The 21,096-nt window shown below is 49.9% G+C and overlaps 2 protein-coding genes across 3 annotated transcripts in view; both read left to right on the forward strand.

Annotated features, from left to right (window-relative positions):
* Positions 1-21,096, forward strand: part of LOC125367344 (inter-alpha-trypsin inhibitor heavy chain H5-like) — a 156,645-nt gene that overhangs the window by 101,988 nt on the left and 33,561 nt on the right. The window lies entirely within an intron of this gene.
* Positions 4,130-21,096, forward strand: part of LOC125366847 (scm-like with four MBT domains protein 2) — a 29,448-nt gene continuing 12,481 nt past the window's right edge. Inside the window, exons 1-2 of one of the 2 annotated variants that reach the window (XM_048367571.1) lie at positions 4,130-4,237; positions 19,215-19,344. In XM_048367571.1, coding sequence (XP_048223528.1) covers positions 19,321-19,344 — 24 coding nt within the window. In that variant the 5' untranslated portion in view covers positions 4,130-4,237; positions 19,215-19,320. Of the gene's footprint in view, positions 4,238-19,210; positions 19,345-21,096 lie in introns of those variants that run through there. The other variant, XM_048367570.1, reaches the window with a different exon arrangement.

Raw genomic sequence — 21,096 nt, forward strand, 5'->3', positions numbered from 1 at the left:
TTTCCATAAAGGTCTTAGTTCACCCATGATGCATGGTCAAATATATTGTTAATGCTTTTATGTTTCCTCTTCTTCCAAGAAAGCATATTATTCCTTCCAATATACAAGAAGCAAGAGCAATAATGAGTTTCAGAATTTTCTAGAAATAGGTGAGGAGGCACTCTACAAGGGGATCATGTTTTACCATATATTCCTATTGTGCATTCAGGAAGAACTCTACTCACACCAACAAGCCATCTTTCCCCAGGATTTTATCAAAGGATGCTCATAGGAAGTCTTGTGTCAACCCTGGATACAGTTACAGGCAGCCCAAAACACCACACCATATACACAAAACTGCAATTGTCCCTAATAGGGACAACATCTTTACTTCTAGACAATCGGGGAAGAAAACCATGGACTCCACTGTAGATAAGTTGACTTGATTTTCCTTTCTCCTTTGTGACCCCACAGTGGAAGCTTTTATTATAACAAACGGGCAGAGAAAAATGATAGAATATTGTAGCAAGCACTTTGGGGCTTAGAGCAGGGAACATTGCTAGGCCCTCTTTAGAATCTTAAAAGACGTTATAGAATATCTGCTGCAATCTCTTCATTTTCCCCATGGGTGGGGGAGGATGGGTCAGAGAGGCCACTGAGGCTCCAGGGGCCACACAGAGCATGAATGAAGAAGCAGGGGCAGGGGTCACTTGAGTTCTGCTGCAATGGGCCAAGTGGGAATGGAGGGGAAGGTAAAGGGGTGGGAAAAATGGAGAGGAAACTGTATTTAGATCTACTCTTAGTGACCTTAGGAGATTGGAAAAATACTATCTTACGTGGACTATGAGAAAACAAGTTTTGGGTTAGAGCTTCCAGGGAAAAGAAGATTGCACAAATGCTTCCAATATTTGATTTGTGACCTCCTGTTCCCCCGCTTTTGTGTGAAGTTGCTGTGTCTAAGGTCTCATTAGATTGTTTTCATGTTAACGTTTCCACCATGGTGGCTCATCTTTAAGACAATTCCTTTTCCCAATGGAAAGTGATATTGTAAACATGTGTGGACTAATTCGATGTATTCTTAGTATGAACACAATGCTCCAAGAGTTAAGCAATCGTATGCCTTTAATAGCATTAGAACAAATAACACCTGTATAATCTTTCAACCTCCTCAACATTTGAAGAGATAATACTTAGGAAGACATAGATAAGAGAGAGGAATTTTTTAACTTGAAATTTCTAATTTATGCCTGTGAGTGGAATGGTTTCTAAATATTTTGAAGTTCACAAAACCACCTACATATTTTGTATCATTTAGTCTCATCATAGAAAAGAACTCTACAGGCATAACTTAGATCTGTAAGGCTGATGAAATTCATGGCTTACCTTGAGCTTTAGTAATACAGTAGCATTTATTGGTAGTGTGATCGAAGGTCTTATTTGGGGGTGGTGATGTTCTGTAAATGTTAGCAATATAGAGAACAATCTTGGATTCATTATGAGATTTCCACTTCTGACATAGGGTTTGCATACCGTTTGGCTTTTCTGGGGGAAAAAAGCAGAACCGCATTAGGCAATAGGCTTGTTCCAGTGCTTTATCCTAGTCGTTAGGTCCCTCCTCCCTCTTCTCTAATTGCTTTAGGGTGGATTCCGCATGGGTATACACACATCCCTGAAGGGTCTGGTTCTGCAATCAGAATGGGAGCCGGAAGGTATTGGAGCGGGATGCGGGGGGCCTTTAATAGCCTCAGGGAATCCCCCAACCAATTTTGATTCACCTCCCTTGCTGCCCTTGGTTGAAGGAGAATAGAGGGAGGAGGCAGAAAAGAAAGCTAAGAATCCTTCAGAGTCGCCTGCAGAAAGCAACGCACTGGTAGATGGGGATTGAACTTGGGGACTTTTCACTAGTTGAGACTCTCTGCAGGATATCCTTTTCTTCCCCTTTCCCTCAGCTTGAACTTGGGAGTGTGGGTGCTGCCCCTTAGCATTTTCTGCTCAAGCCTGGCACTCTACCACTTGAGCAACAGCCCCACTTCGGGCGTTTTGCTGATTAGAGTTAAGAGTCGCGCTAATTTTCCTGCCTCGTGTGACTTCAACCCTCTATCCTCATCCTCAGATCTCAGCCTCCTAAATAGCTGGGATTTCAGGCAAGGGCCACTGCTGCCTGGCTCCTTGGTTTTATTTCTTAAGCATTATAGATAGATAGAGCAACTCCACACCGCGTTCTAGACCCGTGGGCAAAGGCAGAGAGCCGGACTCCAGTTGTCAGTCCTGTGAGATCACTCCCTGCCTTAGAGCCACCGGGTCGGATCAGCAACAGCAGGTTAGGATCCGGAGTCAGGTTAAACTTGCTTTTCTTTAAGTGAATAACGTTCTGTGCATAACAATGACTTCACTCAGGTCAGCAAGACAGAGGTTGGCTGCAACTTCACCAGGCGCTTGGCTGACAGGGGGGAAAGCTCGACCTTCCTCCAAACGGGGTGGGGGGGGGGGTGAGGTAGGAGGGGGGAGACGCCTTGGGAGTGGCTCAGCCTGGTGGAGAGGGTGGCCGTGGGGGTTCACTCCAGGGCGCCCCGTGTTCTGCAGTCAAGGCAACAGACCAGGCAGTCAGCATCCCAGCAAGACGGGGTGCTCCAATTCCTACAAGGTCTCCCCCTTTCCTGCGGGGGGGGGCCCAACGGGGTGTTGAAGAAGTTAGAAGAGGTGGTGGTGGCTTGGGTGGGGGGGGGGGTCTGCCCTCGGTGACCCTGGGGGGAGGGGTGATAAAGCTCACACCTCTGGTTTGGTGTCCCCAAGAATTGGCCAACCGCCGAGCCGCGGGGTACCCCGACCGAGTCGGGCGCGGGAGGAACCCCGGGCTTCCACGTGCCTTCCCCACCCCGCGGGGACACAGGATTTCCCCGGTCGGCCGCGCGCGGGGGCTCCGGGCGGCTGCGGGCTCGGATCTCAGGGGCGCGGGGCTCCCGGGGGCGAGGCGGGCGTAGCCACAGCCATTTCTGGGCCCATCTCTTCCAAGAATCTTCTAGATCAGCCAGGACCAGCGCCACCAGGGAGAGGACTCACCGGGAACCTGTCCCACGTGTGGTCAATCCCCCATCACCCCCCCCCCAGGTCTTCCCCAGCACTTGGGAGTGAGCCCCTCTCTGGGGCGGGGGCTCCCACAATGCTGGGGGGCCGGGAGAGTGGGGGGGCAGGAGGAGCCCCGGGGCCGGCGGCGGGCGGGTGGGGGTTTGACCTCTTGTTGCAAAGCCCGCGAACTCACGCGTGGTTCCTCTATTCCCCGACTTGTGACGGTGCCGCCCCATCGCGCCACCCTCCTCCCCCTCGCCCCCCCCGTCGAGGCAAAGCCTTGTCGCTAAGCCGTGGGCGTCACCGGATTTTCCACCCGGGGACCTTCCGCCCCACGCGCGCCCCAGCTCCTGGGCGCTGCTCCGTGTCCGGTCCCCGCCCCCGCCGGGGTGTCCGCGGACCCCGAGCCCGGGCGGCGGGCCGGTCCTGCACGAGGCCGCACGGGCACCCGAGCCGAGCGCCAGGCTTCCGTCGGGGTGAGACGGGGTGCGGGGCCGGCGGGCTCCACGTCGGGGCACTTCGGACGTCCCGGGCGGGCTGAGCGCCAGGGTGCGCCCCGGGGCGGCCTCGGGGACCGGCTGCGCAGCGCGGGAGCCACCGTGCGGGCGGCGCGGGGCACCGGTGCGGGGTCCCCCCCTCCCCTCGTGGCGGCCGCCCGGTGGGTGCGCGCGCCGGCGGGAGCGGTGAACTTTCTGCCCGTCGTGGGCCGGGTTGGGGGGTGGGGGGTCACGGGGAGAGGAGGCAGGGAGGGAGGGCCGCGTGGCGCGGACCGGGCACGGGTGGGAGGGGGGACGTGTCTTTGTGCCCAGGCGCCCGGCCGGGGCGGGTGCGTGGCGAGGCGCGGCGGCCGGGGCGAGGGGAGGGAGGGAGGGAGGGAGGGAGGGAGCGCGCGGCGGGCTGCCCGGCTCGAGACGCTCGGCGGGCGTTGGGAAAGGTCGTTGAAGGAGTTCGCTGCACAGTACAAAAAAAAAAAAAAACCAGCCGGCGCGCCGGGCATGCGCACAGCGCGGATGCCATATTGGAAGAGGCTGTGCTGGGAGCTGAGGACCCGGGCGGGCGGGCGCGCGAGGGAGGCGGCGGCGGCGGCGGGCAGGGCGCGAGCGAGCCGGCGAGAGAGCGAGCGACGCCCCGCGCCCTCTCCCACCGCCCCCGAGGCCCGGGGTGACGCCGGGGGCCCCACAAACTTCCCCAGGTAGGAGACGGCGCGGCGCCGGCCCCGCAGGTTGAGTGCCCCGCCGGGTCAGCGTCTCCCCAGCCTAGATGGGGTGGGGGGGGGATAGAAATAACATCAGAGGGGATCCCCGAGTCGCTCGGGGTGGGCCCGGGGTGGGGGGACACTGGGGAGGAAGGGAGAGAAGAGCCGGGGCGGAGGCTGCGGGAGAAAGCCCCGCACTTGCGGGGAGCCCCAAACTCCTCTCTGCGCTCTGGGCTGTCGTTTTCTCTCGGGTTCTCATTCCCCGGGTCCCCCCCCCCCCCCCCGGAGCTGCCAAACCCGGCCGCGATCGCCAGGCTGCCCCGAGTTGCCCAGTGCCCTCGCCCCCCCCCCCGCCCTCTTCATCGTATTTGATTCTATTTTTTCTATGCACGCGTTTCGGGGCGCAGCCACCCCGGCCCCCTCGCCCCGCGCTCCCGCGTCGGTCTCCAGCGCTGGAGGGCGGGGAGGGGGTGTCGTCTCGGGTGTCTAGGGAGGTTTGGGGGTGCAGAAGGGGGATCGCAGACAAGTTGGTGCAGGGGGGGGTAAAAATCGCTCGGTCGTTGGGGATCCCCCCGCCCCCCCCCCCCCGAACCGTTTGCCGGGCAGCGGCCATGGCGCGGCCGGGAGGAGTTTGGGAGCGCGGTGCACAGCCGGGATCAGCTGCGCTGCTGCTGCTGCTGTGGTTTCTGTGTCCCCCCCCCCCCCGCTCTAAAGTAGCAGCGCCCCGTCCCTCCAGGCTTCTCGGGTCGTCTCCTCGCCTCTGCCCTCCTTTCAGATTCCCTCACCCCAGCGAGCTCAGGACTTGATCGGGGCAGTGTGTGTCTCCAGGAAAAAAGCCCCCGGAGCCACTGCTGGCCGGGATTGGGGGGATCCTGACCCGGGGGCGCCCGCAGGGGGTGCTGCTCGCTGGCCTCCGGGGTAGGGGGGGAAGCCGCGGGGTGGAGGGGTCCCTGCGCGCGGCGGGTCCCCCGACGGCCAGCCCATCGCCCGGGGCGCACGGCCGCCGCGGAGCCGCCCTCGGACGCCGGGCCAGCTCCAACATGGCGGGCCGAGGTGGCTTTGAACAACCGAAAAGCGAGGTTTGGAGGTGGGAAAAAACCCAACCGGAGGGGCCACGCCTTGGTTCCGACTCTCTTGGGGGACCCCCGGCGCCGATTTAGCGAATTAAGTGGGAAACAAAAAGAGACGGCGCGACCTGCCCTAGTTTGTTTGTTTCCTTCTCCACCTTCTTCTTTTTCATTTCTTTCCCAAGCTCAGAGCCTGGGTGTCAAGTCCATTGCTAGAGGGTTTGGGGTGCAAAGTTGGTACCTCCAGCCCGGACTGGGGCATCCGAGCAACCCTGCCTGGCGAGCCTGTGGATGGATCGGTGCGCGTGGCTGTGTGTGCAGCTGTGTGCGGAGCGGTAAAGCGATCTCCTCCCGGGGTGTGCGTGTGTGTGCGTGTGCGCCTCGAAACCAGACCGTGCCACGATTGGACGTGACCAACTGCTGCCACGTGGTGCCACATCCACGCGCGCCCCGGGGACGGCTGGTTTCGGGGTTCTGGGGAGAGCTCGTTTGCTCCCCGTGCGTGCGGGGCCCCGTGCGGGTCCAGCCCGGAGTGGACGGGGCGGGGAAGGCGGAGTTTACACTCACAAACGCCCCGGGGTCCCGGGTGCCCGCAGGCAGGCTGCGGTCCTGGGAGCGACTGGGGGCGTGGGAGATTTGGGGTGTGTTGGGCCCCACTGCGGTAGGAGGCTGGGTGTTGGGGGTGTCTGTGGGGCTGCTTGGGGAGGGGGAGGAGGGATCGGCACCAGCGGGGGGGTGGTGGGCAGAGGGGAGGGGAGGGCGAGGCCCTGGGTCCACAGTGGTGCGGGGTCAACAGCTGGAGTTGCTGCTTACTTTGGGGCTTGGGGCGGCTTTGGGGAGCAGTGGCCCGGGGTCCTAGCACCCCAACCCCCTGGGGGCAGCTACGGTATGGAGAGGGCGCGCGGGCCGGGCTGAAACCTGGGGAGCCAAACGGGCGGTGAACGACGCCCCCCCCCCCCCCCCCGCGCCCATGGCCGGCGACACTCGGAGCCTGGACGTGGAGTTCAGAGACCCTAAACGGAGCCCAGGAGTAGGGGAACCTTCGCGAAGGATGCAAGTGGAGCCCGAAGGCACCCACAATGCTGGGATGCTGCGTGGCCCGGAACGGGTCCCCGACAGGGGTCGCCCGTGTCCAGGACCCGGCTGCGTCGCGGGGAAGACCCCGGGCGGGGGGCGGGGGCGGCGGGGGCCGCGAGGGGGGCGCACACGGTGCGGGGGGGGGGGTTCTCAAGCCCGAGGCTGATCCCGCGGCAGGGTGGGTACACTTGAACACCCCCGGGGGAGGAAGAGCGTGTGGGCCGGGACTGTAGCTCCCGCCGCCGCAGCGTGGTCTCCGGGCGTTTGCGGGGGTCGAGGGGGCCCCGACGGGGGTCGCTGCAGATGGGAGCCGCGCGGTCCCAGGGGCGGAGCCCCTCGCCGAGGCCCCCGTTGGGGGTGGGAGACCCCCGCGGGCGGGTTTTCTGTTCTGCCTGGGTGGCCAGGCCGGGCATTGTGGGGGGGGGGGACCCGGAGTCGGCCGCGCTTGGCGTCCCGGGGCGGAGCGCGCGGCGCGTCCCTGGCTCTCCAGCCTGCGCCCCGCCCGCCGTCGGGGGGCCGCTCTCGGCGGGCTCGGCGGAGGTGGAGAGGAGCCTAAAATGGCTCTGCGTGGGTAAACTGCCTTTCCAGCCGGGAACCCCTCCCTTCGTCCCTCTGACGTCGCCACTGACAAGGGCACCATTCACTCCCGCGTCGGAAACGCACGCCCTGGCCCCGGGGGTGCCCGGGAAGAGAAGCGAGGGTCCCCTCACTTACAAAGAACATCCCACAGGACTCTCGCGGGGCTCAAGTTTGCCTTTATTCGTGGGAAGGAGCGGGGGGGGGGGAGCGGAGGTCGTGGAGAGTCTGGCGGAACACTGCCCCAACCCCTGCCCCAACAAAACATAGGGCGCATTTGTGATTGGGGGGCTAAGGATCTGCACGCGTAAAACAAAATGTAATGGCGGGGGGGGGGGACCCGGGGGACGCAGATGGTGGCCGCGTAGGGCGATGGCGATCGCCAGGGGGTAGGGGTGCTTGTTCCTGATGGCGTTCGTTCCTGCGGTGTGGGAGTCCCGAGGTGATGCCTGCAAGCCCAGAGGATGCTCCCCAAACTTCTGGAGACCTCCTAGCTTCGCTTTGGGAATGTTCCCGGTGGTTGGGATTGGAGAGTTGGGTGGGATTCCAGGAAGGGCCAAGTTTGTCGACTTGCCTTCCACCCGCGCCTGTCCGCCTGGCCCCGCCTTGGTGCTCCAGGCTGGAATTGGGGGCTCCTGGCTGGAATTGGGGGCTCCTCGTCTAGGGCGCGCGCGGTCCCCTCACCACATTTGCAATGCTAGGGCTTAGTGCTCAGCACTGGGGTCCGAAACCGTTTTCCACGAGGGCCCCACCTGGTTTAGGCCCCAGGACTTAGCCTCTGACACCCCCCCAACCATTCACCCCAGCACCTATTCAAGGCACCCCAGGGACCAACTGGTGTGTCAGCACCCGAGCAAAAAAGGATCCAGGTTTCACCAGGTCAGAGAAAAAGCTAAAACAAGTTAAAGCTTCAAAGTCCTCCTCATTTCCTAGGGAGACAGTTGAGGGGACCCAGAGAGTGAGCAGGGAGGGGAAAGGAGAGAAGGGAGGGGTGGGGAGGGGAAAGGGGAGTGGCAGGGAGGGGAAGGGAGGGAGAGGAGAGGCCTTGGTGGTCAGTAGGAATTGTTCTTTGAGATTGGAGATCTGCTACTTTCCCCCTAGTGAGCATTAAATTTGCACACACGCCTTCCTCTGGGCCATAAAATAAATACCATCTCAGATATTTATCTTAGCTGATTGCTAAGATTGGGGGCCTGCCGACAAGGGGGCAGAAAAAAACTGCATGCATGCCAGAAACTTCTGGGCCACCACCGGGGTTTTTACTGCCAACTAGATCTGACCAGCATCTGGCTCAGTGGCCAGGGTGCAGAAGGCCTTGATCCCAACGAAAAACTCGAGCAACCACCCTGTTTAACTATACTGGAGACCAATTCCCATTTCCACTTAGAGTACTGGTACCTAGTATATCAAACGGGCAATCTGCCAGGATGTGACTTTCACTCAGGTGGAGTAATTGCTCAGAGATACCTTTTCCTCTTCAAGTGCTCTTGTGGAAATTAAGGGTCATTGAAAAAAACACACAAAAAAAAAAAACCAAAAAAACAAGACCAAAACCCTGTCTAGGTACAAGTGACTAGCTCTATGTTCTTGACATTAGCGACTTGCATTTTTTCCTCTTCTCTCTTTTTTTTTCTTGTTTCTTTTCTCTCGTCTCCTCTCATCTCTTTCCTCCTTTGTTCTCACTCTTCTCCCAGAGGAGGTGGCACTTTTCACTTCCCAAAGGACTCTGGGAGGAAATACTGTGACTGAGTGACAGGAGTGTAGCTTTGAGCATCTGTATCCAAGGTTCCATTTAGTGAAGACTGGGTATTTTGGGGTATAAGAAGTCCACACAAGGAAAATTCATAGCTGCCAGGGCTTACACTTAAGTCTAGAATTTTTTTTTTTTTTTTGGTGTGGGTGTGAGAATATTGGAATTGAAGAATTCTCTCTCCTCATCCCACCCTCAAATAATTTGCACAAAAGAGATCCACTGTGGAATTCGAGTGCTCTTCAGGTCGAGTTTGATCAATTGGGACAATGTTTCTGACTGCATTCTACCCTCCCTACCCCTCCTTTTCATTCATCTACCACTTTCTCCTTAATCCCACCCTACCCCTTCCAAGTCCCTGCTTCCTGGTACTTCCTTTGCTGAACTTTGACTTTGCTTTTCTGAGGCATGAGGCTATTTGAGTTCTTCCTTGACTCCACCATATTTCACCTAATACACTTGTATATACTTGCATACCACTCAACGCATTTGCTTATAAGTTTGTAAGTTAAATCTAGCTTTGGCAATACAAGGGAAAGCATGAATCCTTTGTCCTCGTGGGGTTGACTCGCTTGACTGGAACATCATTTTATTTCCCCAAGTCTTTGCATTTCTTTACAAATGGTACAATATCATTCTTGTTAAAATAAAATTCCATTTTGTGTACATACCACATTTTCTTGAGCCATTTGTCCATTGATGGGCATGTGGGCTGATTTCATACCTTAGCTATGGGCTGGCCTGGGGATTTGAACTCAGGGCTTTGTGCTTTTGCTGACAGCTGACACTCTATTCCTTGAGCCCTGCCTCCAGTTTCTAGCTTTTTGCTGGTTTAATTGGGGATAAGAGGTTCTTGGATTTTTCTGCCTACATTGACTTTGAATCTGGGAAAATTCTTAAGGAAAATAATTTTGTGGCTGAAATAAACATTGGCCATGTTTAAGTTAGTGTAAGCAAGATATTTGTTTAAAGGCACTATGGTGCAAACAAAAAATAATACTCTCGTTAGGCTGTACGTACAACAAAGAACAATGCACTGCAGAAGAATGTTGAATAAAATTCTCAGGAACTGGTTTTTGCCTTTCCTTCATTTGATAAGACAGATGTTTTCTACACTGACTAAAGAAAGGATCCATTGTGCTTTTCTGTTTCTCCCCCCCTCATCCCCCAGTCCCTGAAAAAAGTAAACAGAAATGACACATTGTAGTAGACACTGGGCAACTTGTTAAAGTATCTGGTGAATTCTGCAAAGTAGGCAATCATGTCAGGCATTGTGATTGGAGGAGAGAGGTATGGAGCACAGGATGGGAAGGAGGGCCAATTTTAAACCTGGGGAATTTTCTCTTGTGGTTTTATTGGCTGGGAAAAAGATAGTAAAGGATACTAACTTCTCTACTTCCTGTGAAATTTAGCAGGATTTTATTTTTTCACTTTCATTCAAAACTAGTATAGATACTGAATCTGTTTTCAACAGTCTGAAATGCTAAGTGCAAGTTTGTACAAATACTCTTTAAATATAATTTAAATGAGTGCTTGGTGTGTGTGTGTGTGTGTGTGTGTGTGTATGTGTGTATTCATGCTGCTCCTAGGGCTTAAACTCAGGGCCTGGGTGCTGTCCTTGAGCTTTATTGCACAAAGCTAGACCGTGTCATTCAAGGCACAGCTTCAGTGTTTAACTGGAGGTAAGAGTTCTCATGGATTTTCTCGCTCAGGCTGACTTCAAACTGCCATCCTCAGATCTCAGCTTCCTGAGAAGCTAGGATTACAGGTGAGAGCCACTGACGTTTGGCTTGGTGCTCATTTTAACATAGCATATTTGGATTGGTGGGTCTAGAGATGAACAGGAATGGATTGTGGATTAGTCTGATTGGGAATGATTTGTTTACTTAAAGTACTTAAAAAAAAAAGACAGATTTATTTGAGCTCTAGCCTTTCCTCAAAACTCAGGTTAGACCTACCTCCAGCGAAGCCTTGTGACTATTGGTGAACTTCCTCTTCTTTGAATGCTTCTGATATTCTACTGAGCACTGTCTTATTTCTTTACTGTGTACCCTTTACTTTAGCATGTATGCGGCAAGTTTTTTCATTCAAGGTTGGCACTCTACCACTTGAACCACACCTCCAATTCCAGCTTTTTGCTGGTTAATTGGACATAAAGAGTCTCGTGGATTTTTCTGCTGGTCTGGCTGTGAAACACAACCCTCAGATCTTAGTCTCGTGACTAGTTTGAATTTCTGGGATGAGCCACCAGCACCTGGCTACACTAAGTTTTAACAAGGAGGGGCAGGGAGATAGAGCCTTCCTGTGTTTTTCAGTGAGAACCACTTAGGCCAGGCCTCATGAGTCCAGAGTGTTGTCCTGTAAGCTCGGATCTTCTTTTGTCTCTGGCACAGGCCTGTAGGTGTTCCAAGCTCTTCCCTAAGTAAATTAATGTGTTTTTATTTACTTTGCATAACTTCCAGTTTACTCAGAGTGAACTACTCATGCATGAAAAATATATCATTTGTAAAAATTGAGGTATGTTTAGTTTTAGGGCTTAAAATTAAACAGCTGGGTGTGGTGTGTATGACTTGTAATACCAGCCACTTGGTAGCCAGAGATCTAAGCATTCTACTGTGCTGCTTTTCTAAGCCTTGTGATCCAGGCCAGTCTGGTGCTTCTTCAGCTAAGGGCGGTAACTGGGAAAACGCGCTGGTGCTGTTGTTTGGATGTATTTTTCTAGAGGACACTTGGTAAAGACTTTGTCACCAGCCGTGGCTCTACTGGGAGGTTGTGGGAGCTCTAAGAAGCGGGGCTTAGTGGGAGGGTATTAGATCAGGGGTAGGAGAGTTGGGGAAGACATTGGGGACCCTGGTCCCTTTACTTCCTGGGTGCCCTGAGGCAGGGTTTCCTTGGCCTCACCACAGGCCGAGGGTGGAAACGCTGAGCCACATTAAACAGTTCCTCCTTTTACATTGATTGTCTCCAGTGTCTTCGACATTAATGAAAGGTGACTGACACAGTCTAGCCAAGCTTGACTTCGTAAAACCATTGAGTCATGTTCCTTGGCATTTTGTTAAGGAATCCTCTTCCCCGGGGGAATTAACAAAAAGCTATTTCTAGAGAAACCAACCTTCCTTTCTTCTGCATTTAAATTACTTTGCAGAAACATTTATGTGTTCTAGTACACCCTAGCTAGATATCCTTGGTTTGAGGAGGTACTATTATCTTTTAAACAACCCACACAGAGTCTCCTTTCCAAGTGTGGTGCCTGGACAGGCGCCCTCAGTATCACCAGGGCGCTTGGTAGAAATACAGCCAGCCAGAAACCCAGCCTGATTTAGGGATTCAGAAACTTGGGTGGTGATTCCCAGCAGTCTCTACTCTAGAAGCCCTCCAGGAGAACTTCAGTGAGATTATAGCTGGTTCTGCCTCTCACTTTCTTTAGGGGTTAGGCTCATGAGACTCTTATCTCCAATAAACTCCTCAGACAAAGCTGGGAATGCTGCTGTGACTGAAGTGGTAGCACACTAGCTTTGAGCACCAAGAGGCTCCGAGATAGTGCCCAGGCCCTGGGTCAAGCCCCTCAATCAATCATCAGCAACAACAACAACAACAAAAAGTGCTTGGTATTTGTAACACATGCTTGCTAGGATGTAGGATGGGTTCAGTATCAGCTACCCGGGGTTAGAGTGGTCTCAACCAGGGAGCGGTGTTGGGTTGACATTACTCTAACTAACTCCGTAGTGATGTGGACAGAGCCTATGGTCTTTGACCAGGCTTCCTTCATCTTTTGCTTCACCAGTTACAGTGGCCCCAGGGGGTGAATGGCAAAGGTGTTTCCCTCCCACCCTGCAGTCCACTGTATGAGTCCTGAAAGCCTTCTGCTGGCTACAGCTTAGGGGCTCCATCACCTCTGACATTAGTAAGGCTGAAAAATGTCTTTTTCAGTTAGCTGGTGATTTCTCACTGTAACAGAGGAGAAAAATGGGCCTGGGAGAGCAGTTAACTGGTCTCTAACCTTGTTTGTTTATGCTATTACTGGGGCTTGAACTCGGTATCTTGTACTCTTTTTTTTTTTTTTTTTTTTTTTTTTTTGGCCAGTCCTGGGCCTTGGACTCAGGGCCTGAGCACTGTCCCTGGCTTCTTCCCGCTCAAGGCTAGCGCTCTGCCACTTGAGCCACAGCGCCGCTTCTGGCCGTTTTCTGTATATGTGGTGCTGGGGAATCGAACCTAGGGCCTCGTGTATCCGAGGCAGGCACTCTTGCCACTAGGCTATATCCCCAGCCCTTGTACTCTTGTTTGGCTTTTTAAATTCATGGCTAGTGCTCTATCACGTGAGCTATACCTTCACCTCTGGCTTTTTGCTGTTTCATTGGAGATGAGAGTTTCACAGATTTGTCCGCTTGGGCTGACATTGAACCATGATCTACAGATCTCAGCCTCCTGAGTAGCTAGGATTACAGGCACGAGCTACCTGCCAGTCAGTGCGCAGCATTTAGCCATAGGCATTTCTATGTGTCTGTGCATATTTTCAGACATAGTTTGCTCAGTTAAAGTGTGATGTTAAAATGATTAGAGATTGGGGTTCCAAGGCTTGGAGAAGTCATCCCTCTAGAAGCTGAAATGACCCCCACATTCAATGATTGATATTTGAACAGTACTTAGAGCTTGATTCTATGTCTCTTCTTGTGAGTAAATCAAAATGTGGCACACTGAAATGGAGCCTGGAGTGAGCAAGAATGTACTATCCGGTAAAGATGGGAAGTGAGGAGGAATGGTTAATTGGGATAGGGAAAAGAGGATGATGAGCTTTGAGGAGCAACTCACAGTTTATCTAAGCACGAATCCCTCTTGTGTTAGAAAAGCTACACATAAAATTTGGAATCCCAGACACTGTCAACACAGGGCCAGGGAGAACTTTTTATGAATATCAGTTTTAGAAAGAATGATAGCAAATTGATAGATTTAACTAAGTTGAAAGAGAAGCTTGAAAACAAAACATCAATATTCTTTATGTCAGGAGCAAACACTCAGGGGGCAGTCAGGAAAACCAATTTTGTGAGCTCAAATTTCCCACTCTTAAAAGTCCATCAAGCATACCAATAGGATTAAGTAGAGAAAGGATTCAAAAGAGGCACCAGAGGCCAGTTACATATTGTAGAGACTAGCTGTGTTTTGAGTATCAGATTGAAAATGGATGGAGAAGAAATCCTCTAGGCATCTTCCCTGTGCGTTGTTAGCAGAGTGTGATGAGCACAGCTATCTGGCTAGCTGTTTCAGCAGAATATATCATGAGACTTAACTTTGGTCATACATGTGTGTGTGTATGTGCTGTGCATATATGACCACACTTAATATAATAAAATAGATTTATTTATTTAAAAATTTTACTATAAAGATGATGGACAGTGTGGTTATAGTTCCATAAATCAGGTAATGAGTACATTTCTTTTGGGGCAATGTCTCTCCTTCCCTCTCTCTTTCCCAGTTTTTCCCTCTTGTTTCCACCTACTATATATATATATATGTATATGTTAATCTTTTTTTAATTGGGTGAGGTGATGGATTTTATGTTGACATCCCCTCTCTTGTCCTCCTTTCTCCTTTTAGTGGTCACCATCCTTCAGTAGCCCTCCTCCTTTATCTCCTTAAAAGCATTCTAGATTATGAGTAGGAGAGAAAATAGTCATATTTGGCTTTCTGAGTCTAGCTTTATTTTGCTTAATATGAAGATCTCCAGTTCCACCCATTTTCCCACAGATGACACATTTTGTTCTCCTTTATGGCTGATTGATACCTCACTGTATATGTGTATCTGTATACATATATGGTATGTATATATACATACATACTATGGTATATTATGTATGGTTACATACACATATATATAGTATATCTATATACCATATTTTCTATACTCATCTGCTGATGTGCAACATAGGCTGATTCCATGAATTTTAGCTATATGGTTTTGGTCTTATAATTTGGCTTCTAGGATTCCATGTGAAAGAAAAATCAGGATTTATATCTGGGAACGATGACCATAGCACTGTTTATAATGGTGGGAAAAAATAAACCCTAACAGCTGAATGATTAGAAGTAGAGGCCTGGTCAAGAAATTACTCATAGAAAGTATACAACTATGTCAAGTCATGTTCTCAAAGAATTTTAATGACTGTAGGAAATGTTATTTAAGTAATGTTGGATAAACAATGGATTAGAATTCTTAATTCTCTATGATCGTGAGAAAAAAGCCCAGAGAAGATATTAGAAGACATCATAAATACAGAAGTGGTTTTCTGTATGTATTAGAGGTCCAAGTGATTTTAAATTTATTGTATAACTTTATTCCCCTGGGTTTCTGTCAGGATTGTGCATATGTTTTATAAGGAAGCAAAAAGTAAACATTGTCGAAAAAAAGTCAAAAGTGTGACACATCATTTGCCAAAACTAAGTACATTTTTACAAACACTTGGGTAGTTTCTGTGTGGAATATCCCTGTTCCTTACAAGTGAGACATGGGATTGGACTCTGCTAATGAGTCAGTTGATTTTCTATTTGTCTTGTGACCCTGGAGTTTCTATTTAAAATGGTTGATTTGGAGCATTTAAATCAATGCTCAAGTCTCCAGTCCTGCATTACCTTTCTGTAGCGTCTGGTCTGGCACAAAGGGATTAAGTCTTGAATCACTGAAGAGCCATAACTTTTCTGTCCTTATATGTAGAAGTTAAAGAGTTTCTTTTTAGTACCCATGACTCTCTGCCTGTTCCTATGTTTGTTGTTGTCAATTTCTTGGGGAAGAGTGTGTGTGTGAGGACCCCCGGATCTCTGGTTAGAGTGAGCTGGAGTGATTCCCTATTGTTTGGCTGTCATCTTTTTTCTCCTAGCCAAGTTCTTTACCCATTGGATAATTGCCATAGAAGCTCCTGGTACTTGATGACTGATGTGTTAATAGTTACATTTCTGGGCTTTTATTTTTCCTTCATTGTGCCTGAATCCATTTTTCATGTGACCCCTCCCCCCATGTTCAATATATAAATGAATGAGAAATGGAAGTAATCTTAGTAATCTTAGTTTCTGAGTTTACTTCCCTTTGGAAATTGTATTGATACACACACACACACACACACACACACACAGCACACTGAATACAAATCTCGTACGTGAGGGAAACTCAATCTCCTTTTGAAGTTTGTTAGGTCTTAAAATTCCTATGTTCTCTTTTAACTAGCTTGGCAGTATTAAATTAAAAGTCTGGAGAGAGGGGCTGGGGATATAGCCTAGCGGCAAGAGTGCCTGCCTCGGATACATGAGGCCCTAGGTTCGATTCCCCAGCACCACATATACAGAAAACGGCCAGAAGCGGCGCTGTGGCTCAAGTGGCAGAGTGCTAGCCTTGAGCGGGAAGAAGCCAGGGACAGTGCTCAGGCCCTGAGTCCAAGGCCCAGGACTGGCAAAAAAAAAAAAAAAAAAAAAAGTCTGGAGAGAGCCCAAAATTGGTGGTTATTCAGGACACGTTCCCAAGTTCTCCAGCAGGGCTTACTAATACAGGGGTCCAGCTGGGTTTCCCAGTATAGCAACTGCTAGCCACATACGGCCATTTAGGTTTAAACCAACTAAAACTACAATTCAGATCCTTAATTGAGCTCACTACATCTCCTGTGCGCAGTATTCACATGGGGCTAGTAGTTACCATTCTGTGTGAGGTACAAGGACAGAAAGTTCCAGTGGATGCTGCTGGATGGGAGCCTTTCAAAGCAGCTAATGGGACCCTGATTTCTGATTAGGGTTTGAATCATATTTAATGAACTTTCTCACCCAGTCACTTCCTTCACAAGGATTGGCTTAGTCGGTGCTAAACTTAGTTATATTCTGCAAATATGTGCCAGACGAAGGAAGGAAGCAGAGTAAAGAGTAGAGAATGCTTACTGTGTTAGATTTGGTTCCAAGAAATGAATACACCTCGGTGGAGGAAATATATAATTGAAATGAAAAACATGTAGTAGACTCTGAGCATTTTAGAGTTGAAAGGGGGCATTTGACCATGTCATAATCAAGCCTTACCTAATTCATGAAAGAAAATGTGAGAAACAAGAGGTTAAGTCATTTGTTTATGTCACAGCTAAATGGGGTCTGCTGACTCTCAGTTACAGCCCCAAACTGCTGACTGCTTTCAGCATTGCCGTTCTCTGCTTTGCCAGTTTTAGGGAGGAGAGGAGCTTATTGTTGTGCAGTTTACGTGAGACAAAAATCACATGATTTATTTTGCACAAACCAGGAAGTTACCACGCCTAGGTCACTGAACCTTCTTTATGTGTCCTTGTGAAAAACAAGATCTTGCTTAAATTAACAGACACTTTTCCTTACACGGAAATATACTTCTTTTTTTTTTTTTTTTTTTGCCAGTCCTGGGCCTTGGACTCAGGGCCTGAGCACTGTCCCTGGCTTCTTCCCGCTCAAGGCTAGCACTCTGCCACTTGAGCCACAGCGCCGCTTCTGGCCGTTTTCTGTATATGTGGTGCTGGGGAATCGAACCTAGGGCCTCGTGTATCCGAGGCAGGCACTCTTGCCACTAGGCTATATCCCCAGCCCGGAAATATACTTCTTTAACAAATTGCGAGCTTGGGGTTAGGATGTTCTTGTTAGGTAAAGGGGTTTAATTTTTAAAATACGCTGGATAGTTGTTAGGTGTGTGCGTGTGTGTGTGTGTGTGGATTTTATTATGTCAAGCTGAATGAATCAATTGTCATAAGTCAGACCTGCCATTTAAACTAAACTACATAGAAAGGGAAAGCAAACAGAATTTCTGTGAAACGACGTGTCGTTCCCGTATTTACTGTGCTTCCCTCGGAACTGTCTATTTCCATAGGCTCCATGCGATGCTGAAAGCTGGCTGTGGAAAGCCAAGTCAATTATCCTGGCCTTTGGGGCCACACGCTGTGCCAAGATGGCATTTTGGTAGCATTCTTTCCTCTGTGTTCTGTTGATTATACCTCTAAGCCCTTCCTGAGCGCATTTCCATGGTTCCTTCTTCACGTAGTGCTGACCCTCCCCTTTACTCAGTTTCCATCCAGCCCTGCCCTCCTTCATCCATCCTGTACTCTGCTACGGGAAGTGCGTCTTAAAGCGTGGTGCTTCCCTTTCCCTGTGTGATGCGTGCATGTGTGCGTGCGTGCGTGCTTGCGTGCACGCACGTGTGTTGGCCCTGGGGCTTAAACTCCGTGCCACGGTGCTGTCTCTGAGCTTTTCTTTCCTCAAAGCTGGTGCTCTACCACTTGAGCCACAGCTCCACTTCCAGATTTTTGATGGTTACCTGGCGATAAGAGTCTCCTGGACTTTCCTGCCCAGGCCGGCTTTGAACTGTGATCCTCAGATTTCAACCTCTGGAGTAGCCACCAGTGCCTGGCCCTTGTATGATTTTTTAAAACAAGTTGAAGGATCTGTTTTGAACCTCAGAACTTGCCCTTTTGCTCATGGTTCTTTGGTTTACTGGGACAGCCTCAATTAAAATTTTTTTTGCATCATTGATGTTGATTCCTACCATCAAACCATGTGCCCTCATTTTTGCTTTAGTAAATATAGTCATCTGTGCTCCAGCTGTGTTGGGTGAATGCGAGAGACTCATGTTTTTCAGGTTTATGTCTTTGAGTGTCATTCTGTTTGGTTATTCATGAATTTATCTTCCCACTGGCAAGATGCTTAGATTTGTGGTTAATGAACCAGTCAAGTTATTCTTTGGAATGCAAGTGGAGAAGGGCAGTGTGTCGTGGGGAAAGTCTGCCAATTTCTGGTTCATAAAGCACACAAGTGCTGAGACTTACTACTGGCTTGGGTTCCAGATCACCCATGATACACCAGGGCTTCTTCCCTAATCAGGATACCAGGTGTTGGAATACCACTGTGGGGGAGGGGTGCTGGGGTTGAGGGGGGCTTGCTCCTTCTCAGCATGGAGAGAGAGGCAAAGGGTCTTTGTCCAGTGTAACCATGGCTATTGAAACATAAGTTCTTGTGGAAAATCATGTCCACGTTGGTGGTGCTATTGACTTTGAGAACGTTTTTGCCTTTGATATACAAGGACCTTAGTTGTTTACCTTGCATAAAGAGATGTACCAATAAGTCTATATTCCTGGTATTTTCTTCTTCTTTTTTTTTTTTTTTTTTTTTTTTTTGCCAGTCCTGGGGCTTGGACTCAGGGCCTGAGCACTGTCCCTGGCTTCTTTTTGATCAAGGTTAGCACTCTGCCACCTGGGCCACAGCGCCACTTCTGGCCATTTTCTGTATATGTGGTGCTAGGGAATTGAACCCAGGGCTTCATGTATAGGAGACAAGCACTCTTGCCACTAGGCCATATTCCCAGCCCTTCTGGTATTTTCAGTTACCAACATTACATTTTGCTTAACGCTATCCTGAATTGGTAGCAACTCTGAGAAGTTAATGTTACTATGGGAGAGCTTAGAAATGAGTTTATATGGCTTAATATCATTAAAGTGCTCTGATGTTTACTCCTGTTTGCTTCCTACAGGATGAATTAAGGGACGAATATAGTGGCTTCTCAGACATGGAGAGCAGTCGGTCTGTTCCCAGCATGCAAGATTCTTCATCTTTGGAAAAGCATATCAGCTCAGCCAATGGAAATGGAGATCTTGATTCAGGTATGACTTTCCTTTTGGTTTCTTGGCCTGTATCTTCCTGAAATGTTCAGGAAAACAGTGGAGAGGCATTTCCAGACCTCACATGCCTCCTGTCTCTGGGATTGTCTGTTTTGTCTAAGCTATCTGTGTCCCTATACCAGGGCTTGGCTGGTGTTCTACTACTTGGGCCATGCCTCCAGAAGTGGATTTTTTTTGCTGGTTATTTTAATGACAGTGTCTCATGGAATTTTTTTTTTAATGTCCAAGCTGGCTTTAAAGCTCCATTTTCTGGATCTCAGCCTACTATGTGGCTTGGATTATAGCTGTGGGCCACTGGACATAGTCCATGACTAGATCATTTCCAATGTTGTATTTTCAAAATGGTCTAAAAGCCAGCTATGTCGTATTATTAATGAGCCTTCCATTTTCATGCAGCTGTAATATATCTTTGTAGCTTAAGTCGATTGTGAAATTCATTGATGTTAATCTGCTGTCAGGAAATTGTTTGTACTGATGTTTCCTTGAGAACAAGTTCATAGATGCAAAGTTGGAGATGGGGAATGATATTATCCCCTAGGGTATTTTATGCCATAGCCCATCAGGTTCCCACTTGGAGACTTGTTCTGTGTTTTTGTGTGGTAGATGATCTACTATTTCTCAATAAGTCTAAATTATCCTTATGGCCTACATTTGTTTCCTGCTATGTGGCTCTTCTGTCTCCTCCTTAGAATTTGCATAAGTTTTCTTGTGGCCACTATTGGGGTGGGGCTTATCTCTAAAGTATTCATTCATTCATTCATTCATTCATTCATTCAGCATGTCAACCATTGTATTTTTGTGGTGCTAGGGTTGGACCTCAGAATCTGGACCCTGTGTGTCAGGCAGTCCACTGCTGAGCTACACCTCTAACCCTTCTTGGTGCTGGTTATTTTGGAGACAGGGTCTTCATGCCATGGCATGTGACTGGACTGTCATCTACTGTTAGCTTACCATCAGTGCCACTGTGCCCGGCTTGTTCCATGTGGACAGTCCTACCTGGGGCGGACTTGGGACCACCGTCCTCCCAATTTCACCCTCCTAAGAAGCTAGTATTACAGGTGTACCCTATCATGTTCAGCTGTGGGTTGAGAGATGGTCTTGTGAGCTGTTCCATCCAGGCTGCTCTCATCCACTCATTCGTAGCCTCCCAAGAGGTGAGCCACTGGCACCCCAAAGATGGGGCTAGAAATCTTAGAGCAAGCTTTAAAGCTTCGCTTTACCATTGAGGCTGACTCCACTCTTGAAACCTATGTCTTCTAGGTTTAAGTATTTGAACTATTGACTATATGACTATACTGACTATATGATTCTTCAAGTATTTATTATTATTGTCTTCACTTGTTGACATGCAAAATATCTTCAGGTCTAGAACTAGTTTTGGGGGAAATTTGGTTCTGAGGTCTACCAGGACATGCTCAGGGATAAGCAGAGATTTAATGCTGGGGGTGTTTTCGATCAGATGTGGTCTGAGGATCACAGTGCAAAGCCAGCCCAGGCAGGAAAGACTGTGAGACTCGTTTTTTGCCAGTCCTGGGGCTTGAACTCAGGGCCTGAGCACTGTCCCTGGCTTCTTTTTGCTCAAGGCTAGCACTCTACCACTTGAGTCACAGGGCCACTTCCGGCTTTTTCTATATATGTGGTGCTGAGGAATTGAACCCAGAGCTTCATGTATATGAGGCGAGCACTTTACCACTAGGCCTTCAGGATCAGATGTGGAAGGGAAGGAAAGTTCAG

Source organism: Perognathus longimembris, chromosome 18 (assembly GCF_023159225.1).
Source record: "Perognathus longimembris pacificus isolate PPM17 chromosome 18, ASM2315922v1, whole genome shotgun sequence".
Taxonomy (NCBI): domain Eukaryota; kingdom Metazoa; phylum Chordata; class Mammalia; order Rodentia; family Heteromyidae; genus Perognathus; species Perognathus longimembris.